General features: G+C 40.7%; 1 protein-coding gene across 10 annotated transcripts in view; it reads left to right on the top strand.

The window, feature by feature from the left end:
• Positions 1–14,059, top strand: part of MAP7D2 (MAP7 domain containing 2) — an 84,794-nt gene that overhangs the window by 46,174 nt on the left and 24,561 nt on the right. For 5 of the 10 annotated variants that reach the window (XM_069874001.1, XM_069874024.1, XM_069874032.1 and 2 more), the window contains exons 2-4: positions 1,395–1,472; positions 5,543–5,706; positions 12,406–12,520. In XM_069874001.1, coding sequence (XP_069730102.1) covers positions 1,395–1,472; positions 5,543–5,706; positions 12,406–12,520 — 357 coding nt within the window. Of the gene's footprint in view, positions 1–1,394; positions 1,473–5,542; positions 5,707–11,867; positions 12,220–12,405; positions 12,521–13,410; positions 13,510–14,059 lie in introns of those variants that run through there. The other 5 variants (XM_069873985.1, XM_069873992.1, XM_069874010.1 and 2 more) reach the window with 2 other exon arrangements.

Genomic DNA, 14,059 nt, shown 5'->3' on the forward strand with positions numbered 1-14,059 from the left:
CTGTGTGTGTGTAGGAGATTAGAGATGGTGTTTGAAGGTGCTGCTTGGGGAAAAAGCAAGCTGCTACTCTTACGCGGGACAGCTGAGTCCTGTTTTTCACCAGTCTCAAGGGGTCTCCCAGGCTGGTTTTCAGCCTTCCTGCAGAACCGTGCATTTTACAGAAAGGCACCTGCTATGCAAAATATTTGCTCCCACAGTCAGGATGCCCTTGGAGAGGAGCCTGCAAGCGTGACTTTTCAGGAAGACAGTTGGAGTTACAGTCTAAGTGACTTTTACACTCATATTTCTCTGATGAAATTAACAACTGCAGTTCTTGGATCAAAAAGGGAGGGAACTTAATTATAATTCAGTAACTCAGTAGGGAACCCAAATAATGATTGCAAAGGAGTAAACCATGCTGTGAGACACCGTGCCTTTTGCACTGCAGCCCTGCGAAGACCCCAGGAGATCCTGAAAACAAAGAGAGGAAGGAGGGCACTGGAGGCCCTGTCATCTGTTATCCCATCCTCTCGCCAGTCTATCGAGTCAGTAGCTGGTGACATTACCCGTCGTATTGCAGATGGTCCATCTAAGCTCTGTCTGGCTGCTCATTCCAGGGCACACAGGCAGGTGACCCCGAAGGCACCTTGTGTGTCATGCTCTGCGTGCCTGCCTGCCTCCTTAAATTGGGCTTTTTGGTGTCTCATGCTGTGCAAAGAACTGGGGTGTCTGGATCCAGGTACAAAACATCCTTAGGCAACCTCCTCCTAGACAAGTAACCTGCTTTTGGACACCAACTCAAGGAGGAAACAAAGCGTTTCCTATGTGAAAAGGAGGGCAGGAGGGCTGCTGCCTCTGTGGCCTCATCCAGTACTAATTGCTGTTGAAATGAGCTGGCACTAGTGGTTTCCTGTGAGCAGGGGAGCTGTGGGGCTGTGTTAAGCCATATATATGACAGTCAGGTCTCCACACAGCATGTGTGTATTCCTTTTACTGTTTTCCCAAACTACCCATTTTATTTTTTTTCTAGCTGAAAACTTTCAAATGAGGTTGTTAACAAAGATGAATGCATGTTAATTGGATCCTTATGGTTTTTCCTGAGAAAGTTTGAAGTATTTATTAAAACAATTACTGACAGCATGCTTGGTTGCTTTGAGAAGAGGAGTCAGGCACTTACGCTGAGGAACTGTGCATGGAACTCAGCAGTAGGCAGGAGACTCCACTCAAGGTGTATCCAAATCCCTGCTTGTTAACCTGCCTGAATACAAGTGTAAAATCTTTTGTGTTGGAGTTGTTAAATGCAGTAGGTGTTATTTTTTTGTTGTCGTGTGTGGATTTTTTTAGTTCTTTTGGATGTTTCTTTAGTTTTACTAACACTTTTTAAACATTTTTTTTTCCTCTCTATCTGACTTCAGTCATTGATGGATTTCTAAAAACTGATGAAAGACAAAGACTGGCAAAGGAGAGAAGAGAAGAAAGGGAGAAATACCTTGGTAAGATGGTAGGAACTGTATGTGTTATGTATACATGATAATTAGGCTTAAGGTATTAACATGATATTTTTTCTGTTCCTAGTTTTAAACATTGTGATTCAGTCTGAGTATTTAATATTATATAGTTAAAAGTTGACTTTCTCGTTTGATGTAAGTACTTCTGAATATAAGCCTATGTGCAAGATACTGTTAGAATTCTTATTTGTAAAAACACTAGAAGAAGCTTTGAATAATACTCAGGATGATATGTAGAATGATTTGGTGGAGCAGCTTCAATTTTAGTCTTTTAAGTTTTAGGTGTGTTAAAAGATAACCTAGGGTTCTTAAGTATGGCATAAAGCAGATACTTTAGCATAAGTCTTAAAATTATTAATCTTTCAAGAGAATGAAAAAAATATGAATTCATTTCTTAAATGACAAACAATGATTTCAGAGTTTTAAAAATAGTTTTTTATCTACTACTACCTCAAGGGAAACGTTAAGGAAATTTTGCAGTTTCATTTATATATTCATATATTTGTGAATATACACACTTAACTGCATATATGTACACATATGCATGAAATTAACTGTTCATCATTGTGTTGAACTACCTACATATAATAAAATGCGGAACAGTTAACTTTGTTTTTCCTCATTGTAATAATTGGAAAGTGCAAGTAGCACCATCCCTTAGGGTTACCTGACAGTGCCCATCAGAAGGAGTTGTCAGTGTTTTATAATTTTATGAAATTTAAGTTTGAGAAAATGTCAACCGTAAAACATGATGGACACTTGTGAAAAGAATCACAGGAAAACACTGCTTCTCTTGCAATAAATTAACAAACAATTGACCATTTCTTGATAAAAGCTGAGGCTTGAGACCAATGCCTTGACTTTTTTTTTATTACTGTGAGCTTGGTGATTAAAACTCCTTTTTGTAGTTCCTGTGAAAATCTATTGGTGTTCAGTACTTCATCTCCGGAGAGGTTCTGTCCATATGGAACATGCACCAGCCTGAGCTGTAGCTTACATCTCTTCCAGGTATACTCAGTCCAGGCTCTCTGCTCTGTCCTCTTGATTGCCTTTTTGCTGATTCCTGGGAAGGTGACATGATGAGTAGCTTGGAAAAGACTTGGATTAAAATGCAGAAGAGTAGATGAGAAGAAAATGGAAAGCTGGAGAATCTGAGAGGGGTTGGCCCAGCGGAGTTGAATGATGTTGGCTGCAGTTTTTGCCTCCAGACATCTTACACGCTTTCTGGAAGCATACTTTTTGGGGGGTTAAGATTGTTTCTAGAATGAGGAGCTCTGGGGTTTGGCCACAGCAGCTGTTTTTCTGTGTGGCAAATTTATTTTAGAAGCTGGGTAAAAAGCAGTGAGTTCCCTGGAAGGACAGACCTTTATACAGACAGCAGGTACTTTGCAGCAATGTAAGCAATGTAGAATGACCTCCTCATCAAAGCCAAAACTCATTAATCAGTGCTTTAGTATCCTTAAATAAAGGAACAATAGTTGTATCTGTGTTTTCTTCTTTAACTCAGAGCGCAATCTTGGCACAATCTCTGGGCACCTCACTTTGTTTGTTTTTTCTATCAACTCCGGCATGCTGTTTTCACTTGGTCTACCTGACACAGATAGCAGTCATTAACAATTAGCAATTGGTCACTTGTCTTATACTGTCTTTGAGGTAACTCTTTATCTTTTGACAAGTCTGATTTTAGCCTTGAGAAAAGGAGGCTGAGGGGAGACCTTATTTGCTCTCTACAACTACCTGAAAGGAGGTTGTAGAGAGGAGGGAGCTGGCCTTTTCTCCCAAGTGACAGGGGACAGGGCAAGAGGGAATGGCCTCAAGCTCCACCAGGGGAGGTTCAGGCTGGACATCAGAAAAAAAAAAATTCATGGAAAGGGTCATCAGGCACTGGAACAGGCTGCCCAGGGAGGTGGTTGAGTCACCATCCCTGGAGGTGTTTAAAAGACGGGTGGATGAGGTGCTCAGGGACATGGTTTACTGGCAAATAGGAATAGTTGGACACAATGATCTCAGAGGTCTTTTCCAATCTGGTGATTCTATGATTGTTCATGCTTATAAATCCAGGCTTGCCTGCAGCACTGACACCCCTCTCTTACTGCCCTTTTCTTTGAGGTGGAGGGAGAAGCAGTGAGATTTTATAAAGCAAAAGGGGAAGACAACATCAACCATATATTTTAAAAATAATAAGGAAGAAGGCATTCTGTAAAGCATGTTGGATGTGAGGAAGAATCTTATGAAGATCCAGTATTCGAGGGAGAGAAATGCAACTGTTAAAAAAGGATCTGTTGTTGGAGGGGACTCTGACTTTAAACAAGGGGCTTGGGGAAGGAATGCAGCTAGAAGGGACTTAAGGTCATGGCTGTGGTTAAAAAGCTTGGGGCAGGAGCTGAGGGGAAGAGGCTGGTCTCAGTAGAGGGAATCGAAACAGCTGGGCAAGATTGTAGGACTGGCGGGAAGATGCTGAGAGAGAGAGAGTTAGAAGGGCAAAAATTTGTTGTACAAGGAAACAAGAACTGAAGCAGCAGACTGGGGTTGAATAAGTGAGCAGGATGAAGGTCTAGGTCTTGTATAAACAGTGTTAATTTTGACTTTCCTTGTCTTTCAAGTTCGTAGGCTGGTGCCATAGTTTAGCCCTTAGCTAGCAGCTAAGCTGTACATGGCTGCTTTCTTATCCCCCACCTCCTCGGTGGGATGAGGTCAAGAATCTGAAAGAAAATGAAAATTTAGGGGTTGTGAGAAAGACAGTTTTAATAGAATGATAAAATAAGAGAGATGACTACTACTACTACTGCTAAAATATATGAAAGGATGTATTAAAATACAACTGCTCACTGCTGATGTTTAGCCCATCCCAAGCAGCAATTTCAGCAAGTGCAGCGATAGCAACAAGTGTGGAATGCTGAATGCAGAACCCAGATTGCTTACCCACCCCTGGCTAAATCCCCATTTTTGTACCAAGCTTAATGTTTTGGTATGGAAAATTCCATAGGTCAGTTTGGGTTAGCTGTCCTGGTTCTGCACCTGTACGCTAGCAAATATAGGAAACTGACAAATCCTTGATTTCTTAGCAACAGCTAAAAAAAAATCATTGGTGTATTATCAGCACTCTTTTCATACTAAATCTAAAAACCAGCAGCTTCTGGGAAGAAAATTAACTCTATCCCAGCCGAAACCAGGACACTCAGCAGCTGTGAGAATATTCCTTCCTTTATATTGGATGTAAGTGTGTTGATATATGACATTACAGGCTTTTGTGTATGTAGGCATGCTTACTGAACTCCTCTTTCCTGTCTTTTTAAGGAACACACTTGCATGAGGAGTAGATTTTTTTTTTTTCTTATGATTTGTCACATTAACTTCTGTTACTTGTTATCCAATGTAAACCTGAAGCAACAGTCCTGGATCGCAATCTGAATTTCTGTAAGAACAAACTAATGTCTCAAGAAGACCGTTATGACTTCAGTTGAAATAAACAGCTGGGCAAGCTCTTAATGATAGAAGTGGGGGTTTATTTTTTTCATGCAAAGAGACAGAAGTGGATAACAACGTAGCACCAAATTATGAAGAGGATGGTGTATTTTCAAAGCTTTGTAGAAAATCTAACAATTTTTTTCTGATTTTTGTTTATTTTGAAGGCAGCTTCGTAGCATGAAGCTAGGTTTTAAAGAAATTCCAAGGGCTGTTGCTTCAACCTATATAACCAATCCACTTAAAAACCTGCCAGGAGCACTTGTTATGTCTGAAAAAATAATTTAGCTTTAAGCTACAGAGAGATTTGAAGCATAAACAAAAAAGAGTTAACTATTTTGTACAATGTTTTTACATAGGTAAGAGGCACTGACTGTCACCTTGTGTACAAAGGGCTTCCTTATTTATTTATTGAGTAATCACTTAGATTTACTGATCATTCCAACACTTCTATGCACTGTATTCCTTATCTTATTGGACTAAAACCCTGTCTACTTGTGTTTGTTGTTTTACACTATTGTGCCATGTTATAAATTAGTTCTAAAGCAGAAGAAAATTTGCATAAAGTAATGCACCAAACTCTGCCTAAGCTGCTAGGGAACAGCAGATACTGGAGAAGGAAAGAAGAGCAAAGCTTCAATATGAAAAGCAAATGGAGGAGCGATGGAGGAGGCTGGAGGAACAGAGGCAGAGAGAGGAGCAGAAGAGAGCAGCTGTTGAAGAAAAACGGAGACAAAAGCTTAAAGAGGAGGAGGTAAGGCCCACTGGGAAATGTGTGGCAGAGCAACTCTGTATGGTAGCATTAAACATAGCTGAATATTGATTTTCTTTTTGCTTTGGCCCAGAGACATTTGAGTACTACTTCAGGAACTGCAAGCATACCTCACCACAGCTATAACTACTGCTGCTGTTTGTACATCAAAAACACTTATCACATCTTTTTTATTCTCTTGATTTTTGTCTGATCTCACAGAATAGTCATCAGCTTATGCTAACATATCTGGGACTCTGACTGTCAGATGGTAAAGCATCAGTTTTCCAGAAAGTAGTTTTAAAAGATGAGTGTTCCCATAAAAGGGAAAGAGTCCTCTTGCTGTTTTGTTTACTGTCCATGAAACTGAAATAATGTTTATGAAAATGTGTTGTTTCAGTTTTCCTTAGTGACTTAAAGTCTTAATTAAAGCAATGAAGAATCTAAGCTCATTTTAAATCTGAGTACAGAACAAAATTAATGACATATCTTTTGAAGCATCCTTATACCCTTCCTCTCTCCTACCCTCCCTGCTGCAATCACCTAAAATTCTTTGTTGCTGTAGTGAATCCAGTTTCCGCAGATCTCTGAATGCAGTGTGAGTATGTCTCTCCACATGACATTCTGTAGAAAACACTGGCACTGGATAAAGAATTAGTGTTTTTTTGAAAAGGGGGCAGTGGTTAACGGAAAAAAAAAAGGCCAAAAGAAGATATTTGCCTTGTTCCTAGAGGTCCCCCTGGAAAGTCCCCCCAGCACTCACACTTAAGGCTGACGTAACAACTGCTTCATGGAAAAGAATATCCTGCAGCATTGAAGCACATGCTCTGTTTGTTATATTTGTAAAAAGTATGCACTTAAACACAACAGACTGAAAAACTCCCAAGGTGTTATATTTTTAATTACTTCCTATATTGTAATTCAAAGTTTGTTTAGGTTTTTTTAATTATAATATATGGAAATAATAACCACTTTCCAAACATCTTTTGGCAATTTATCTACTAAATGGAGTTCAATTGCGTAAGTCATACCAAAATGTTGGTACAAACTGAGATTGCGATGCAAGCAGTCTCTCAATTTGCTGTGTGGTGGATGTGAGGAGAAGACTTTAGTCTTCATTACAGCACCAACTGTCCTCTATTTACACCGTACCATTACTTGCTGCTGTAGCCTCCGTGAACCTTAATGCAGAGCCTTCATTTTTTGTTCTTTGATGTACACACCCTTAATAAATTTCCCTTTCTAAACACCCATAGATATAATTGGTTGAGAGTAGGAATTAATTCTCTTCAGAAAGGTAGTTAAATTTAAAAGCACTGGATTGCTTTTTAATGCATTCTTTAAATAGTAAATAATAGAGTCCTTTTGCTGCTATGCGGAAGAGCCATTCAAAAGGTGAAGCCAACTGATAGTATCAAACAGTGAGCTCCCTACATACAATGATGATGAATATTCAAAGTGAATAGGAAGAAGTTTTGAGGGCTCTTTTAGATGTTTGTGTTGTAGATATAAGGCAGATTGTTTTAGAATCGTTTGCACAAATTATTTAAAGTCATAAAAATGGATAAAAGTGCAGGGAATGCATGCAAGCAGAGTGCAGCCCCTTCCAGGCCCTAGAGAGTAATAATTGCCCTCCCAAACCATGAGGTTTCAACTCGCCCAAAGGCCATCTCCAGGAGGAATGTGGCGACCCAGGCAAAAACCTCCCACGCAGCCATACAACTGTCCAGGCCGCTGGCTACAGGGAGTGCCTGAGCCTGCCACAAGTTCTGGAGGGCAGCAGAGACAATGGCTGATTTCAGTATGATCAGGTGAGGGATCTCCTCAGCCTGGTGGCAGAGCTGAAGGAGGGAGTAAAAAGGTTAGCAACTATCATGGAGTGTGAGAGGGGGATAGATTGGTGGAGCCAATCCCTGAGGCCAAGACAGCAGGTGGAGGCTCCATAAGAAGCAGAGGATCCCGTACCCTCTTGCCACCGAATAGAAGAAGGGGACCTAAGAGACAGGGGGAAATGAGTCCATGCATGGGGTGGCAGGCAAAGTCCCTCCTGGCTTCCCTCACCTTCCCAGTTCCCTTATACAACAGATATAGGGCTCTGGAGCCTGAGGGCCAGGATAATGAGGATGTAGGTGAAGACCCATTGGGGGAATTGTCTGGGGATGGTCAGTCAGCCCTGTGCATTATAACTTGCCTCCATTAAGGAAAAAAGAAGGGCTATTGTTGTAGGCAAATTCCTTCTGAAGGGAACCAAGGGGCCAATATGCTTACCAGATCCATCTCACCGAGAAGTCTGCTGCTTTCCTGGGGTCCAGGTTAGAGACGTGCCTAGGAAACTCGTCAAAGAGGAGCTGGAAGCCATGGTGCAGCAGGATAGTTATGACCTAGTCACCATCACAGAAACATGGTGTGATAACTGTCATGGCTGGAGTGCTGCAATGGATGGCTACAAGCTCGTCAGAAGGGCTTCTCAGCCTGACTTCTGTACTGAGGAAGGTGATGGAACAGTTCATCCTGAGCGTGCTCACCAGGCATGTGCAGGACAACCAGGGGGATAAGGCCCAACCAGCATGGATTCAAGAAGGGCAGGTCCTGTTTGACTAACCTGATCACCTTCTATGACTGGGTGACCTACCTATGGGACGAGGGAAAGGCTGTGGTTGTTATTACCTGGATTTTAGTAAAACCTTTGACACAATCTCCCACAACATTCTCCTGGAGAAACTGGTGGCTCACGGCTTAGCCAGGTGAACTCTTCACTGGCTAAAAAACTAGCTGATTGGCCAAGAAGAGAGAGTTGTGTTGAATGGAGTTAAACCCAGTCGGCAGGTGGTCACAAATAGTGCTCCATAGTTAAATGTTGGGGCTGGTTCTGTTTAATATCTTTATCAATGATCTGGATGAGGGGTTTGAGTGCTCCCTCACTAGGTTTGCAGATGACACCAAATTGAATGGGTGTGTTTATCTGATCGAGGGTAGGAAGGATTCTACAGAGGCATCTGGACAGGCTGGATCAATGGGCCCGAGGCCAGCTGTAAGGGGAGCAGGAAAGGGCTTCAGGCATGTTACATGTATTCTCACTATTAGATTTTGGTGGGTTTCATGTTTTGTTTTGATTTTTTTTTCATTCAGACAGTGCAAATGTTTGTTCTCTTGCTTAGTCTGAGGAAAATCTGGATTAATAACTATGGATTTTGGAAAGTACCATGTATATGTTAGATACTAGCAGTAGATGGTTCTCTTTTTATGGTTTTACTCTTTCTTAATTTAACCTACATGCAAAACTTATACATTATTGGTTTTGTAGAGGCTCACTATATCTTTAGTGCAGAGATTATTCCTCCCTATATAGCTGTTAAAGAGTTCTCAAATGAGGATAGTTTGATATGTGTTCAAGAAGGTACTTCACCTGTAACATAGACAGGAAGGATTTTGTTCATGAAGGAATGCTTTGTCTTGCTTTTTGTCACAGACTGAATTTACTAATGTATGAGTTATTTACATTATGTTTCCATATGTCTTACAGTTATCTTCACCTTTTTAGTTTTACTCTACCTTAAAATGTTTTTAAAATAACTATCCTTTCTTTGTGCAAAATGACCCTCATATCACTCTATATCTGAGATATATCTGCAGGGTTTCACGAGGTTTTAATAATGATTTTCTGTAGTGCTTTAATGAAAGGTTCTTTGCCAATGAAAATTAATTATCCTCTCCACATCATGTAGTTGAAGATCTCAATCTCAGATTGTAGGTAGCATGATCTTTCAAATATATATGAAAAATCATTTAATTTCTTTAATCTGTTTCATCATGCCTTTTATTCTTAAAAGAGTGCTTTCATAGTAGGTGGTATAAGTGCATTTTGTGGTTTGCAAATTGCAGAATATTGCTGGGTCCTCGCTCCAAGCAGCATTGAAAAAAAACCCAAACATGAATCACCCAGATAATTGAAACTTGACTGCTTTCATCTTATACTTTTTGATTAATGTGTAACAGCATTCATTAGATATGGAAAGAAAGATTTTGTATAAGTTTATGCTGTAATGAGAAAGCTTTCCTTTCAAAGGTCATTTTCCTTTGTAAAGAGGGGGGAGTGGGAAGGTATATTGGGGCAAGATGCATGATGGAAGAAAGTAATGAAAAGAAGCAGACTGCAGAGAATAATGCTGATTGAGTAAGAGATGAGGTTTGGAAAGAATAAGTACACAAAAGGGACTAAACCAGAACTAAATTGATGTTGGAAGGTGGGAAGTTAAAGGCAAAAAGTGTGAACTTGAAATACAGAGCCAGCTCAGACAGATTTTAAATGTGAAAATAGCATTAACAAGTAATAAAAGAAGAAACACTGTAGCAAACTAAATCAGAAAGGAGTGACTTTGGATTCTAGAGACTGGAAAATTGCTTTATTTTCACACCCAAAATATGGACAAAAAATGATTTGGTATCCAAAACTGGTTTTTTTTTCTGTGCTGCTTCAGAAGAGGCTGAGCTTGAGCTTTGTGATGTTGTGTTTGCTCTGTAGGGGGAGGGAAAGGAGGAGGAACGAGGCAGAGAGAGCATTTGCGTGCCTGCCAGGTCACTGGTGGCACTGACTAGACAGAAGGGGGGCAGGAGGAGGGAGGGGAGGCAGGGAAGCAGCTGCCTGCTTTCAATGGTCTCTGAATAATGTCATCTGATAGAGCATGAGCTAAAGACACAGAAGGGAGACAAACTGAAGTGTGAGCTCGAAATGCATGACTGAAAAGATCATCTTCCTGGAGATGGCAGCAGGGTGGGTCACCTGGCCAAGATGTAAGGGACGGGAGGACTTAGAATGGTAGAAAGGATATGCAAGAATTGCTGTTTTTCATTCTTTGTGTAGAGAGTAATATAATGGAATTCTTTATGGTGCCAGTGATTTCTAACAAAATTAAGAGAAGAGAGCTTTTAAGAAAAAAGGTAGTGGTTTGCTGTTGAAATTGATGGATAGTTGGTAGCAGGAGTGGGTGAGGTGGAAAAAATGAGGTCATAAATAAATTACTGGAAGTCATGGTAGTAGAGGAGAGTCTTTAAAGACATGGAAGAGACAAAAGTATACTGCAGATAACCAGAAGATGATGAGAGAGTATTCGGTGTTGTAGAAAGCCAGTGATTGTAGACAAAGCCCAGGAAGATAACACAAAGTTTACAGGTATGTGCATAAAAGTTCTAGGCATGTTAGTTCCTGGAGCTGCTTGATGTTGGGGTCTGATCTGCTGATGTAGCTCCATCAGAGACAACAGGCTCAGCATCAGTGCAGAGACTGAAAGAGACATGCTTGAACAAAGACTGAAATTTTGTGGTGTACAATCTCATGGAAAGGCAATGGGAAACCAGGACCAAAGTCATGAATCAATGAGAGAAAGTAATCTGGCCAGCAGATGCAGGAGAGGTTTTCTCTACAGCTGATCTGAGCTACTCAAAGATATTGGAGATGAAGCAGGGGATTGATGGAAATTGAAGGGGATATGATGTAATCACAGAAGCATGCAGGATTGAAAGTTTGAGGTGGATAGGGTAGGAGTTTTATATCTGACCAGAAGGGGACATAGCAAAGGTCCTAAGTAATAGGACCAAAAAAACTATTACAATCAAAGGGCTAAAAACCATTAAGGCAGGACTTGGAGGCTGCAAGAGTAATCTCGTCTTTTGCAGTAGTGGTTGGGCTGCTGAAATGTGAGGGTGAAGAGGTTGCCAGATGAGAATGAGGTACTGGGAGGAGGAAGAAAAAAGAGTGGTAGGTGATGGATTGATGGGTGGGGAAGAACCAGGTTTTATCTGCTTGAAAGGAAGAAAAGAAAAAGTGCAGAGATCACTGCCACAATAAACCACTGAGAAACTAGCAGAGGGAGAAGATGGGAACAAAGCTGAGTGGAGGACTTTAAGTGAGAGTTAAGAAGTGGTGGAGAGGGAATAAGGCAACCATAAGTAGCTGTAAGTTAAAGGCAGAGCAGGATTTGGGGAGGGAAAGAAACCTCCTCCATCTTCTCCATCTGAAAATCCTTACTCATCAAGCTGTGGAGAAGAAGGTGGAAGGGGAAAAAAAAAGAAGAGATCCAGAGCAGCATGATCTGGGCATGCACTAGGAAAATATACAGGAGAAAAAAAAAATCGAAAGCTTTTAAATCCCTTGACAGTAAAGAGCACAGTGGAAGAAAAGGGGGAGTTTTTGTGAAAATAAATAAATAAATTGGGCCTCTTGCAAAGTAACCTACTTTGGGTTTGAAGTGATCATTTATCTGCGTGGCTAGGAGGAGCCACTGGCATTGCAGCAATTTAGCTGTGCTCAGAATAGGGATGGAAGAAAATCCTGAGGTCTGCATAGACAAGAAGGAGTTAATGCTTGTCGAGCATTATTCTTATACAAATTAAGTCCAGAGCACAGCAGCAGCCTAGCCAGCAGGAGCAGATGCTAGGCAGTGATGCAACCTGTGTTATTTACTTAGGCCTCTGTAGTGACCTCAGTGGCTTGCAGACAAAGGATACTCATATCTGGAGGTAGGTAGCATGCTGATACTTTGTTTATTCAGTCCTTTTTATTTTATTGCAAACAAGCTCCTGTAATGATCTTGCATGGAGCAACAGGGTAACTGTGTGTTTCTAGCATGATTTCAGATGGAGGAAGAAAAAGCCCCCAAAGAACTGATTCAGATTTTGTTTCTGGTTTTGTACTAATATCACCAGGAGCGTTTAGAAGCCATGATGCGTAGGTCTCTTGAACGCAGCCAGCAGCTGGAACAGAAGCAAAAGCGATGGTCGTGGGGAGGAGCACTGGCTGCAGGCTCAGGAGGGAGAGATGGTAAGTGAAACAGGCTGCCTGCATTGCAGATCTTGAAGTGCAAAATGCATGAGGTTGTGGAGATGGTAAGGATGATGCATTTTATAGTTAGGGTGGTACTGTAGGGGCTACTGCCTTGGGATGTGAATAAGTGCTTTTTAATTGCTTGCCAGGTTTCCTCTCTCTAATACTGGGGAGAAAGGTCGCTCCTAACTTTAGGAATGCTCATAATTTTGAATAGAGTAACCAGAATCTTTTTGGAGGATGCTAAATGCTAGAATTAAAATTTATGCTCTGTCTCCCTTATTCTCTTCCCCCGCATTTTCTTCCCACGCCCACAGTTAGCAAATTTAATATTCACTAAAGGACTGAGTGCTGTCTAAGCCTTGCAAAAGATGATCTGTTTTTGTTTGGTACTTCTAAAAACCTTTTGGGAATTTCTAGATGTGTGTGCAGCATGTGCAGTTTAAAATAGTTTAGTTTTTCCCCGCATACTTTTGTTGCCACTCTTTTTGATTTAGCATCAGAACAAATTCTTTTTATTACATAATCAGTCATGTACTGCTTTTATATTTCAAAAAGATGCATGCTTTCTGTTTTAAATCATATAATTTAGTTATATTTCTTAGGTTTGAATTGAGGAAAAATATCCCTGTTTAGGTCATGATGAAATGTGACAGTTAACTGCTTTCAAACAGCATGTAACTATACTTAACTATAAAAAGGCGAACAGTTTTCCTGGTATGCTGTCAAAAAAGCCAGGAAACAAAATATACATTATAATAAAAGAAGTCTTTTATACTTGGAGAAAGAAACCAGTTTGTGATGCAGTTTATGCTTAATTCCAGCTCTCCCAATTTATTCAGTAATTTCTTTCACCTCTTTCTGCTCTAATTTTCTCTACTGTGTAGGTGAATCAGAAAATACCCCACCCCCTGTTCTAGGTTTAGCTGCCAACACCCTTCCTCCAGACCCTGTGACCTCTACTGCTCCTGCTGATTCCTTCAATGGTATTTCAGAGAATCACAGTACCATCGTGTCTCGTTTTATACCTGTTCTAATCACTGTAATCCATCCACTGATCTTGTCCTTCCTAACCACTGTTTTCTTATTATTTCAGTCTGGTATTCTGCGGCATTACCCTTAGCGATGTGGACCAAATATCTTTTTTTAATTTCCTTTTAATTTTGCCATGGCAGAGCAGTGCATGCCTCACATTCCAGCACAGCAGAGGCATTTCATGGTTTTCTCACTAACTGTAGACTTCTACCACTCAGATTCTCATCTCTGTTAATTCTGCGGGTGCTCTGTGTTTGTGTGTGTGTGTGTAAATATAATTACACATGTATTTGACAGCTCAAATGGATGCGTGTAGGTGCTGTTGAAAAAAATCTCAGTTGCACAGCAAGAGAAAATGTGGTTTTTGAGACCATGTTTCATCGAAACGGTCTCCTCTTTCCATCCCAATGGTGTTTTTCTGCAGTATTTTGAGAACAAGCAAATTTGGTATAAACAGCCATGCTGTTTTCAGCCTCCTGAAGTGGATTTTGGCCAAACAGG

This window comes from Phaenicophaeus curvirostris, chromosome 1 (assembly GCF_032191515.1).
Source record: "Phaenicophaeus curvirostris isolate KB17595 chromosome 1, BPBGC_Pcur_1.0, whole genome shotgun sequence".
Classification (NCBI taxonomy): Eukaryota; Metazoa; Chordata; class Aves; order Cuculiformes; family Cuculidae; genus Phaenicophaeus; species Phaenicophaeus curvirostris.